This window comes from Diadema setosum, chromosome 18 (genome assembly GCF_964275005.1).
Source record: "Diadema setosum chromosome 18, eeDiaSeto1, whole genome shotgun sequence".
Lineage (NCBI taxonomy): Eukaryota > Metazoa > Echinodermata > Echinoidea > Diadematoida > Diadematidae > Diadema > Diadema setosum.
In genome coordinates, this window is record NC_092702.1 from 31,157,596 (window position 1) to 31,171,246 (window position 13,651).

Here is a 13,651-nt window from a genome sequence, read left to right on the forward strand (position 1 = left end):
TTTGTGCGTGACGTGGGGTAGTTTGGCGATGGCAGGTGAGTATGTGATTGGAAAGAATATGTCCTGTTTGTGTGTGTCGTCCCAGTTTCTGTAGGAGAGTGTGTGTCTTGCCCTTGTTATCTGCATGGTTATGGACCATTTGTTTGTTGTAGCCTCGTTGAATGAATTAATGTTGTGCGAGTTGTTGTAGGTGGTGTTCCAGTGACTTTGTTTGAGCATATGCTTGTGACGCGTAGGGCTTGGCTGTAGACAATACCCTTGAAAGAGTGTGCTGGGTGACAGGATGTGGGGAGGAGGTATGTCTGGGTGTCAGTGGGCTTGGTGTAGTACAGTTCTGTGTGAAGTTGCGAGTCCGCGTGTATGATTGTAACGTCGAGAAAGTGTGTTTGTGTGGGCAGGGAGGTGAGACAAAAAATGTGAATTTTATGGTTGGGTGTATGTTGTTCATTTTCTCTTGGAGTGATGCGAGGGAGCGGGGGGAGCCGTTCCATAGGAAGATGTCATCAATGTAGCGTCGCAATGAAGTTTTGAGGAGAGGATGATTTGTCGACGATAGTACGTCATGTTCTACTTTGCCCATAAAGATGCTGGCGTATGTTGGGGCAACCGGTAATCCCATAGCGGTCCCTTGGATCTGTAGATAATGTTCACCATTGAATGAGAAGTTGTTGAGTGCGAGTACGAGATAAAGGAGGCGGAAGAGTTGGTCTGTCGGTGGGTGTGTATATTGTGGTGTTGAGTGCTTCTTTGCATGCTTGCATGCCTCCTTGGTGAGGTATGTTTGTGTGTATATATATATATATATATATATATATATATATATATACATAGGCCCTATATATACAGATGAGATGTCAAAGAGCATGCAATTCGAAGGGGTATCAAAAGTTTATTTGATGAAAATCGGTTTTGAAATGGCTGAGATATCCAAAAACAAGGTGAAACAAAGAGATCCAAATAAAAGGCGTGGCCTGTCGCCTTTTATTATTATCACTTTTTTGGATATCTCGGCCAATTCAAAACCAATTTTCATAAATAAATAAACGTTGAATCCTTCTTAAAATTACATGCTCTTTCATATTTCACAAGAGGTTTCTCATTATCTCACTTAGGAATGTTCAAAACATGAATCCCCACCTCAACCAGTACTGTACAGTCCCTTTAACACTGGAAAACAGAAAACACAATACATTGTGACATTATAATTAACTGCATTAATTACACAGAGGTATATTTTGTTACAAACTTCATGCACATTTAATGTTCACCTATGGCATAAGAAAATCAATTCACAGGTTTGTTCTTATACATTTGCACATTTCTAACAGAGCACAGCAGTGACACAGACACATGCTACAGCACTAGTTCTTCATTGGATGATGCCGATTTGTGTTACAGTATACAAGGGGGTACTTTCTTTCCTTTCTTTTCAAACCCAACTGTGAAAAAGAACGTAAGAAAAATGTCCATATCTGATTTGATACATCTTGTATCGGCGTTGCAAAATTGGAGTACATAACGTATGACAAAAAGAGGATTATCTCACCGAAGTATCCATCAAATATCCCATAAAAATTAGTACAGTGTATAAGGAATTATGGATATGACTGAATAAAGCAAGCTGGCATGTCAGTCCTAGCAGACATACTGACACCTAAATGCACATCAATCACTTTCCATTTTAATCTGATCTTGAAAAAAATAACCCACTGCTGATCCATATTTCTAATCTATTCAATATACAAAAATTAAAGCAAGGTATTGGTGAAATTCAACAAATTCTGACAAGTGAGAGGATAATTAGACTATGTTGAATACATGTACAACATTAATTGTATCAGTAAATTATTCTACAGAAGTGTTGAATCCTTCTTAGCCATGTGACTCAAGCATTGATTTGCAGGATACAGTACAATGTATATGTACATGTACTCTTTTGAGAAGCACTAAAGAGATCAAAAAATAACAACATCAATCATAATGTGGTGTGCTGTATGTTTTATTCACTTACAGTGCAGAAATCATACATACTGCATTGTATCATGGAAGACATTTTAAGAGGAAGAGAATTTTTTTTTGTATCAACATTTTATATTTATGAAGAGAGCACAACATAATACAATTTTGTACATGTACTTCTCCAAATGCGAGCTATAGGTGGGGTACCCTGTTTCACAACTCTATAGTATTTGCATGATTGTAACTATCATGTGTGTCACATTTGGCAACAACATTTTACAGATACGTGTATAAAGATACCAATTTGGTTATTTGATTGAAGGTTACCTGCTCTATAGGGGCCAATCGTTAATCACTGCAAAGCAAGTTCATCGGTCATGCCAGCGCAGTCACATGTCCCCTAGACCAGTGTTACAAACGTACCTGGTCGTTACAGCAGTCATGTCATAATCTAATAACGATTCCTGCTTTAAAGTGTTCCCAGTGAATGTCATCAAATGCTTCTTGAGTAACCTCATGAAGAGTATGGTCATGGCTGTTGCACCAACAAATACAATTACATGTAGTATAGCCCCATTTTTTTTTTTTTTTTTAAGGAACCGCCCTGTGACAGTACTTGTACCTTTTTTTTTTTCTTTGCATCAATTACCAGAAAGACGGCAAACTGTGTGTGTCATTAAGTATATTTACATCTACCTGTATGGTTAAATTGTTGCCAGTCAATTGTGTAATTCAGAAGTTGGAAGGATGCAATCACTTTGAACACACCAATCTAAAATATTGGAAACATTTGATCATGGAGCAACGAGGTGTGATGTCATAGCCATTCACTACAATGGAAACCGGCTCTCAACAATGTCACATAGCCTGAATACCAGTGAACACCACAGTTGCTAACCATGCTCGTACCCAGTTTTAACCCACTGCTCAAAGCCTCGTGCAGGAATATCTTGTTTAAAACCAGCCCTAAGCTAGTGACATCATCAACTCGGTACATGTACTCTACAGAGACAGTACATGTAGCTGCTATATTGTAAGAGCACAATTTACAATCGATACTTTTGTTCGCAATAACCAAGAGTGATGATTCACAGAGTTACATTTAGTACGACATTAAAGTCAATATACTAGCAGAAAAGCACTGTGGAATCTCATATCAAACATGCACTAACATAACAAACAATTGTCACCATAGAGTCTTGCACCAAATTCTATTCTTTTTCAAATGCTGAGGCCCGTTTCATAAAGATTGGTCGTAGATTGATCTTACAATTAATGCAATTTACATATTGTAAGACAGTTAAACTCGATCTGCTTTTAAATCTGTGCTCTAAAATGAAGCATAATTCTCTTTATGAAACAGACTTATGATCAGCATTGATCTTACGCTCGATTCACTGATTTAATGCTTAATAAATTGAGCATAAGAGCAATGACAACTCTTTCTGAAACACACTCCAGTTTATGATAAGGTTATGCTGTAAAAAAAAGAGAATTTGCTGGTTCCAAAGATTTTGGTACACTGTATCATACAAAAATGAGTACATGTAGTTTCAAGTTGAATGTTTCTTTTAGTGCTCCAACGCATTGAGACATCCGACGAAGAGTTCCATTTGCCGCTGGCAATCTCAAAGACCAAGAATTCCCAGGGAGGATTGCAAAGAAGCACAGAGTTCACATTCATATTGGAGGCGGTAATGCTTTCACCAGTGAGAGGCACTCCTTGTAGCTGTCTGTATAGTCAGCATGGCTCTTGACGAGAATACAACATGTCGCCCTCTTTGCTCCGCTGGCAGCTCCCAAGTCCTTTGAGATACAGAATTTGGGATATAATAACGTCATACGGAATTTAGGATTTTATGTCATACAGAATAAGTGTTTAAATTTTAATACTTCTTGGAAAACTGCAAGGCATTTGGAATTCTACACAAAAAGAATGTCTAAATCTGCAAGCCAATTTTGTACATGTATTTTCAGAACAGTTAAAAAAAAAAAATCACATGCATAATATTCGGCAACATAACATCGATGTTGATGTCAAATAATGTACGTGTATGTACAAACAAAGTTTTGGATTTTTTCCCAATAATGATTGTAATGTGTTAAAACTCCAATCAGCATTTTTCATCAATCAAAACTGACTTTTAAAGGTTGTTGTTTTATTTACATTGTATTTTATGCCAATTGAGACATGAGGTCTTGTCACATCCCAGACGATGTGTATTTCCATCAATGATATATTCATCCCCCCTTCTTCCTCCTCCACAACTGCTGCTGTTACCAAGTCAGGAAAACACTGTATGTTCCACTGATCTGGACTTATACTATCTATACTAAGTCTTGTAGGCAGAAATCAGAAATTGCCAAGCACTAAGTCTTGTAGGCAGAAATCAGAAATTGCCAAGCATATATAAGTGCATGTATCTCAATATTTTTCACATCAAACAGAACCATATATGCTGCACATTATTGTAGTTCAAATCATTGCCCATCACACCTATAACTTACCAGTGCTGGGTCATTTCATGAAGCATTTTGTCAGATACTTCATCTGACAAACTGTTATAAGCTACTGAAATTCTTGCATCTGATTGGCTGAGAGCAAATCTGTCTGACAAGTTTGTCGGAAAAAATGCTTCATGAAATGCCCCCCCCCCCCCGAAATGTTTATCACCATTTCACTTGATACACTTTTGCATGCTGGGGAACTGATTGTAGAACAGGAACTTGTCCTGCTCACAAGAGTAGATTTTGTGACAGTGAGCATTGAAAATAAAGTTAAAAATATACTTGTTTTATTTATATATAATTTTAATTCCTGACATAAGGGAAAGGAAAGTGTCAAAACACGCCAATGAACCATTACATGCTCAGCATTATAATTAGCACAGTAAAGATTTACCTGTACCACTATACTTAATCCACAACAAAGAAGTAGTTGCTACTCTTAAATGGACAGGCTACTCATCAATACCTGCTTATGCAGGCAATAGAGAGTATTGTTTATGACTGTACATGTATTGGTACTCTGTTTTTGTGGGGTTTTTTTAGTTGTCCTGACCCCACCAGGATAAGTATACACCCCATGCATATTTACCACAACTAAAGCAATACACATCAGTGATCACCAATACTGTATCTGACTCACCGATTTTGATGGCACATATGCATAGGGCAGATCTAAATCTTCACAAACCGCCGGTAGATGGCACATGACTTCAATGGGTGTCACATCCCCAGCAAACACAACGAACCTGAAAACAAGACACATTCATAATAAATTGTACAAATCTATACAAATGAACAACTTCGGAGCTTTTTTTTTTCTCTCAACAAATGATATCCTGTTTTGCCATTTTCATTCTACATGTACTTCTATGAATGGCCTACACTGCACACCTAAAATCTGACTTCGTTGCATGTTGCATTTCTAGAAATCCCAGCTGTTTAAAGGACAAGTTCACCTTCATAAACATAAGGATTGAGAGAATGCAGCAATATTAGTAGAACACATTAGTGAAAGTTTGAGGAAAATTGGACAATCCATGAAGAAGTTATGAATTTTTAACATTTTTTGTTGGAACCGCTGGATGAGGAGACTACTAAGGCTTGTGATGTCATATGAGTACAACAGTATAAAGAAAATGTAAAGAAAATTCAACATATTTTCACTTTTTTTGCATAATAAAAGAGCACTTGACTTGCCTCTTTCTACAGGCAATGGGAATAATACATTGTATTACCCATAACATGTCAGTATGGAGTCAAGGGAATGTGTACTTTTTTCAAAAGATGAAATTTTGTGAAATTCTCTTTATATTTTCCTTATATTGTTGTACGCATGTGACATAATACACTGCAGTAGTCTTCTCATCCAGCGGTGACTGCACAAAAACTTCAAAAATTCATAACTTTTGAACGGATTGTCCGATTTTCCTCAAACTTTCAATGATGTGTTCTACTAATATTGCTACATTCTCTCAATCCTTATGTTAATGAAGGTGAACTTGTCCTTTAAATAGGGCACAACTGTGTACAGCATACTGTCACATAACTGGTGAATTTTTGCAAGCTTGCGCCAATGGATGAGCAGAAGAGGGGACATCACTATCTTAATACAGAGCATCATACAGATATTTTGCCCACTTGCCATTTAAGCATGTGTCCAATACATTTTGTACATTAAAAAGCAAGTTCCTGAACAAATGAAATCCTATTTTGCCATTTTCATTCTAATTTTTTGGAATGGCCTACACCTAAAATGCAGCTACATTGCATGGTGCACTTCTTGAAATCCCAGCTGTTTAAACTGGGCACTACTGTGTAGCATTGTCCCTATAAATATCATACTAACAGGTGAATTTTTTTTGCAAGCTTGGGCCAATAGATGAGCAGAAGAGAGGACATCACTATTTCAATACAGGGCATCATAAAGATATTTTGCCCACTTGCCATGTTGGGCATTTAAGCATGTGTCCAACACATTAAATAAGCAAGTACACTTTGATTTTACTTATCCAATATGAGCTTTGGTTGCTCAGGATTATGATTAAGGCGAGCAGGCACATGAACATGTAGCAATCTGCATATCATGGCACCTCCTTGACTGTACTGCCACCGGCAACCCATCCCAATACAAAGGCAGGAATTTCACCAACCCCATCAAAAACTATTGACAGATATTGGTCACTGATCTCAAGAAGTACAGTATTCATAAATGTATGTTTATTTTCACATCTATGTTTGTATAGTTATTTCAGGTAACTGTCATGTACATGTACATCATGCTATAACAACTGTATCAAATTTCAATTACAAATTGCATTTCTATGACATGGTGCAACATCTACCATTTGCCAGTTTCCAACTTTGCATACATGTATCCATGCTAAGTGTTGCATAATCTCAATCAAATCACTTGAACAGATTTTATACCAACCCCTTTTCTCCTTTGCGCAAGAACTTCTGAACTTCTTTCACACCTCGGCGTACCATCTTGACTTTACTAGCTGTAAAAACGGTGACATAAAATATAAAACAAAAAAGTGTACAAACTAAGCCTTGTGCTATGTACATGTACACCATGTATGCATTCAGGCCTAAATGAGAGGTTAATCTCCCATGCAACATGACAAGTTACACAATTAATACATGTACTGTATTTAAATGTCAATACAGTATATGATTCTCACAAAAATAAAAAAAGATATTAAAAAAATGCTCAGCCGTAATTAATGACCTCGTGTTTCAGGGTGTCCTTTTCCATGATTCTATTCCAACATCCATGCAAGCTCAGTCAGGGCAGTATTGTTGGTCTGACCACAACACAAATATTTCTAATCTTTGCAGCAGTGTTAACATGACTTACAATTTGTATTTAGAAATATAATAAATCGTATGAAACTTCATCACATACTCTGCGATGTGACTGAAAAATTGAAGGGATGAAGAAGCCATTCATCATAGACTTTCTAATTCTACACACACAGTCTCAGCGGAACGTATCCCCCGACAAGATGCAGACCGATCTTTCGGTCAAAGCGCAGTCTAACGACACGTTAGACTCCAGGGGAGTGTTTCACAAAGAATTTAAGTCGAACATAAATTTTAAGATTGACTAAACATTATGGTATGCTGTGTGTGTCTTCAATGTTGCTCAACTTTCTAATGAAAATGAAGATTTTTGAGACATTTGTCATGTAATTGTACGTAGCCATTGAAAATATAAGATAAATAACATTAAAAAGAGTCATTAAAATTAAAACAATGAAATTATTCTGTTAACATTAATGATAATTTGAAGTGCGTGATGATTAAACTAGTGAAATTGAACAGGGATTGAGGGAAATAAGTGGCATACCATAACTTGGTATAATCGTGATATATACATGTACATCTGACTGTAGGTCTAGTCCCCACCGCTCCCCCCACTGCAGTGCGCGTGCACCTGTGCGTTAGGGTTAGGGTATAGGGTTAGGTACGGACATGCAACGGTGGGGACTATCTATCACGTTGATTATGCCCATAACTTTAAGTCAATCTTAAATCAAGTTCGACTTTGCGAAACACCCCCTCCCCCCCCCCCCCGTATTCTACACTACTACAGTCAACTCATTGATCACTCATCAGCCCACCAGCTAGGCCACACTAGATCCAACTAGTGTTACTGTACTGTCTATACGCACCACCCACCAGATCAATTATACAATTGTACTTCTAGCTAGAAATCTTATAACAAATTGTTGTTACCATTATAACTGGCTCTGTCAACATATGGATATTGTTTAGTCCAGGGAGGTTCACCTCCCTGTTTAGTCAGCCATTCTCACCTTTCTTTATTACTTTGTGCAATTTTTTCGTCAACTTTCTCGAGGCCATAGGGTTTGCAATGGGTGAAACTCTCGACACAAGTTCGTCATACGAAAGCTCTGGCGTCTGTTTGTCATCTGACTGTTCGTCACTTTGGGCAGGTCCGTTCTTCATTTTTCGTGTATCAAATAGATGTGTGACGATAGTGCAAAAACTATCAACGGTTGTACCACAAATTCCTCTCAGAACCAACTTTCTTCAGAGTATAGTTGATGGATACTCGCAAAATTATTGGACACACAAATTCAAGTCGTGGACGACTTCAATCAATGCTCCTGCATGCGTGATTTTAAGCTACACGTAGCTGCACCACTACAGCAGCGCCAGCGTAGCGCGTTTGCACATTAAACCGCACCGTACCCGTGGTCTAAAGGTACCCGTGGAACACATGCCATGCATGGTACGCGTGCGGTACAACATGTGCATGCTCAATGCACGCTAGGCTCATTATCCTATCTATGGCATGCCAAGAAAGAAACAAGAAATTTCTAGTTAGAATTTTGGATAATGCTCGTTATTCCGATCCAAGATTCGATTCCGAAACACAAATTCTCTATAGGGCCTACACACGTACCTATAGAGATCCGTTGATCCGAAAATGAAAAAGGTACGTTAATCCAAACATTTGTGGCATTATTTCCAAGGTTTTAATAGTCGGAAAATGAAATAATGATAATTTTAAGAAACGTTCTTATCTCGAGGGTTCATTAACTGTAACCGTCCGTGAGGGGTGGGGATATTCTTTTTTCGTTAGTCAAGAGTCAGTTGCCCCCCCCCCCCCTCCCCCACTTCAACGAAAAGAATCCAGGTGTACATCATGCTTTTCGGCGTATGTGGTGAAATAGGCCTGGTGACCACTGCTTGTCTGTACCTAATTCTGTGGCGGCTTTCCCGTAGGCCAATACCGAGTCGTGAATCTCAGCCCCACTACTACGGTGGCGCCGTAACGGTACCTGTTAAGCATAGGGTGGGGCAATTACTAGTCCACAGTGTATCACTAGTGAATGCGGCCCCACCAAACGGCGTTTACGCTGGGTTGATACAGCGGTGGGGCCGATTTCCACGGCACAGCATCTTTCGTCCTTCTTTCTTTCTTTCTTTCCCCCTTTGTTCTTTCTTTTCTTTCTCCCTTTTATATTCGGAAGGACTTCCATATGTCCCTCGACTAAATTAACCATAAATGCAACCCTATAACCAAACCCAACCTTGCTTGCTAACGCACAGTTACACGCGCACTGCGTATTTTCCCTATTGAAGAGGCAAAAGCGTCCCCCCCCCCCCCATTCCCCGACCTCTGTGATGACATTATATACATACCCAGGGGCGGATCCAGGGAGGACCACAAACGGAGCCCCCCCCCCTTTATTTTTTGTTGAAACAAAAGAAATAAAAAGAAAAAATGGGGGGAGGGGTGCGTGCGCCCCCTTTATTTTTGTAAACACGCCCCCTCTTTACGAAATTCCTGGATCCGCCTCTGATACCATCAAGATTGCAAACTGAAAAATAAACAGCCGAAACAATAAAACGCAAATATCAAGCAGACAAAAGCTTCGGCCCACCTCTTTGAGGGTTAGCCACTTAATTTCTGACCAGTCCTCCACTGTTTTGTATAATTTTTCATCTATTGCCTTTACTGAAAATCATCACGGCTTCATGCAAGTTTTCACCGTTAGCTTCCTGTACTGTATATAGTCCTCCCTTTTATTCGTTCGTCCTTATCTAAAGCTGCTTGACATTAATTGATAAATTCATAATGTTTTCTCTTTATCGAAAGTTCTTCATATTTTATCTTACACTTTAAAGACTCAGCCCTATCATCGTCCTTTATGTACCCATTAGATTGTGTATTCCTCATTGCTGGGTGATCATTACAGTTGTGTATAGCGCCTTTTCTACAGGGTTGGTAATGAAGCCCTTTACCCCTATAAAGCCCACGCTATTTTGAACCCTTCCAGGCCCAACACAATAAAAAAAAAAAAAATAATAATAATAATAAAAAATAAAAAATAAAAAATAAAAAATAAAAAATCCTGGTCAGAACTGACCCGGAACTGGGTCCGTTGGGGTCACACTCCGTTCCGGGTCAAAAATAACTTGGAATTTGGTCATGAAGACCGATATAGTTCTGTGATGAAGACCCGGAACGGGGTTTGACCCCAACGGACCCTTTCCGGGTCAGTTCTGACTCGGATGTTTTAAGAGTGAATAGGGGGGGGGGGGGGGGGAGGGCACATTGTGCCCCTATATAACTTATTGACTATTATGATACATCACCGTCATATTTGGCACGTGAGTAGAGCAACTCATACTCTGCATGACCCAACATTTTGATTTTTTCCTCAAGGTTCCCAATTGAGGGCGCTATTTACCAAAGTAAATAGATATAGGGGGCCTATACTGAAATGTGCTACAATCAAGTTTTTTCTTTATTTTTCTTTTCCCCGGTATATATGTTTTTTTTTTTTCCTGCCACTCATTTTTATATTTTCTAAATCAACCCTCACTAATTATTGTTGAAATTTCTCAAGGTCAACACATGAGGTCGCTATTTATTACAATACATAGAAATATATGAGACCTACGATATATTATTTGGCTTACTACAGACAAAACATATGTGAAAATAATGCAGATAAAACGGTATCTAGTCCTTGGAAAATACTGCAGTTATTTTCAGTTATTTCTATGTTATCCATATTTGATGCCTATATGTCATATAAAAATAAATGAAATAATAAGAAGACCATTTCAGGGTAATGCACGATCATAATTACTTCACATTTTGGTCCTTCAGCAAATTACGGCTAAGAAAACTCATTTCATCTATTATTACATTGTTAACTGAAATTGGAATAGAAAAACATGTATCTTACGGACATGGTTGTCAGTTTACGGTTGCCATGACAGCCAGCAATAACGGACATATATCAAAATGTTCGCAAATAACTTTAACAAAAAGTCACCAAATATGGTTGAAATTAGGACAAGGGCGTAGAGTGGTAAATGAAAATATGGTAGGGGGTGTACCTGCCCCGCCCCCTTGGGCTTTATAGATTTAAAGGGATGGTATAGCACCGGTATTGGATGAGGTGAGGATTGACAACAATGTGTTTGACAATATATCGATGTCTGCATTTCTTGAATCCTGAACTGTGAAGTATCATTATTTTGACTCAAACGCTGACCCAGGGGTGACATCTTAAAGGGATGGGTATACATGGGGCTACAAGTTTTCAAAATTGTTGTTGTTGGGTTTTTTTTTTTTGTTTTTTTTTTAGATACTAAGAAACCACATAATTTATGAAATGTTACAAAGCATACAATTCTAAGAGAAATTCAAAATATATTTGATGAAAATCGGTTTTGAAATAGCTGAGATATCCAAAACAAAGTAAAACAAAGCAATGCATATAAAAGGTGGGGCCCACCATTTGCTCAGTTTTTGTAATAGGATCCCTTTGTTTTGGATATCTCAGCCATTTCAAAACCAAATTTCATCAAATAAAATTTGAATCCCTATCAGAATTACATGTTCTTTCATTTTTCACACTGTGACGTTTCTCAATATCTCGCAAAAACAGTTGAGAACTTGAAGCCCCATCTCAACAAAAACTATGGCATCCCAGGGTCAGCATTTGAGTCAAAATAATGATACTTCACCGTTCAGCATTCAAGGAATGCAGACATCGATATAAATATCGTCAAACACATAGTTGGCGTGCCATAATGGAGACCTGACGACTTTTAACCGTATGTGGGCGTGCTTTCATCTCAACGTGCAATCCGCGTAGTTCGGTGGCAATCCGCACGCACGCACCTCAGAGTTCTGTGTGGCTTTCTGTGGTCTATTTATATGCCGCCGCGAATAAACGCGCACGCACCTACGATGTGTGTGGGGTATACGCGTCCGCCGCCGCCGGTTGGAAAGCGTGTCCATCATGGCCGACGAACAGAAGGACGAGACGCAAGGGAGTGAGACATTTTCATCACAAAGTCAGCAAAGTGATGAATCAAATGTCGGAAAAGAAGTCGCTGACAATGCAGACACAACTCAAGGCTCTTTCCGACCTAGGTTTGTCATTCTTACTCGACATCTTATGATGTTCTTAATGTGTAAAATGCAAATGCACCTGCTGCATGGTGTATAACAAGCTGTACTGTACTCCTGTAGTGTAACGTTAGAGGTCATAAACGGGCTGCACGCCTGTGCTGCATGCTGTTATTGCTGGAGTGCGACTGTCGATGCGCGATGCGATGACAATGTTGTATGGATACGATAAATGTGTATCTTGAATGACCATCTCATCTGCAGTGGGGATAACTACACGCAGCCGCTGTCGCGAAGCGACAGCGGCTGCACCTCTATTCCTTCGCAGACGTTGTCATTTTTCAGTGTGGTTGTGCGACTCCTTGAATATCTTTATTAATCGTGGAAAACTAAAATAGGCCCACAAGGAATTATCGTAATCTATGATAATCATTCAATAATCGGTATGCGATTTTTTGTTTAATTACGTCAAAAACTCACCGAAATCTGTGGCTGAAATCAGGTCTGTAAACGTCCTTATTGCTTCACTCCTCATCTGCGTGTTATTTGAATGGCATTCACTCTCGTATACACACAACGTAGGTAGTCGGAGAGGTACCTCTCCTGGCTCTAGCTCTCAGACTACCTACGTTGTACGTTGTAGTATACGAGAGTGAATGCCATTCAAATAACACGCAGATGAGGAGTGAAGCAATAAGGACGTTTACAGACCTGATTTCAGCCACAGATTTCGGTGAGTTTTTGACGTAATTAAACAAAAAATCGCATACCGATTATTGAATGATTATCATAGATTACGATAATTCCTTGTATTTTAGTTTTCCACAATTAATAAAGATATTCATGAAGGAGTCGCACAACCACACTGAAAAATGACAATGTCTGCGAAGGAATAGAGGTGCAGCCGCTGTCGCAAAGTGACAGCGGCTGCGTGTAGCTACAGTGGGGAGTGTAGTGACAGTGCGCTGTATTGTCATGGGTCATGATTGTGAGCTGAGCCGAGCGAGTGAGCCAAGTAAGGTGAAGCTGTATCATTCTGACTTCTGTAGCTGCAGCTATGTAGCCGGTTACTTATACTTGATACATAACATGTGTAGCTAGAGTAGATAGCCAGTCGTGGGTATGGATCAAGAATCACTTAAACTTGGGCGAAGTGACGCTGTGCTGTCGGTTTCGATATTATATGGCATGCCATGGGGCTCAATAGAATCCAAGCGAAACTGAAAGTGAATGTGTAGACCACTCTAGTGTAAATTACTGTGTGAGCACTACGTC

At 39.1% G+C, this 13,651-nt stretch overlaps 2 protein-coding genes across 2 annotated transcripts in view; one reads left to right on the forward strand and one right to left on the reverse strand.

Annotated features, from left to right (window-relative positions):
* Window positions 1–1,205: 1,205 nt before the first annotated feature.
* On the reverse strand, window positions 1,206–8,617 carry LOC140241635 (H/ACA ribonucleoprotein complex subunit 2-like protein). The gene is made up of 4 exons (XM_072321375.1): window positions 8,289–8,617; window positions 6,899–6,968; window positions 5,108–5,213; window positions 1,206–3,765 (listed from the first exon to the last, which is right to left on the reverse strand). The coding sequence occupies exons 1-4, from the start codon at window positions 8,440–8,442 to the stop codon at window positions 3,640–3,642; spliced, it is 456 nt and encodes a 151-aa protein (XP_072177476.1). The 5' UTR covers window positions 8,443–8,617; the 3' UTR covers window positions 1,206–3,639.
* Window positions 8,618–12,264: 3,647 nt separating this feature from the next.
* Window positions 12,265–13,651, forward strand: part of LOC140241523 (transcription elongation regulator 1-like) — a 48,603-nt gene continuing 47,216 nt past the window's right edge. The window contains exon 1 of the mRNA XM_072321260.1: window positions 12,265–12,400. Within this exon, the coding sequence (XP_072177361.1) occupies window positions 12,267–12,400 (134 nt within the window). The 5' untranslated portion in view covers window positions 12,265–12,266. The remainder of the gene's footprint in view (window positions 12,401–13,651) is intronic.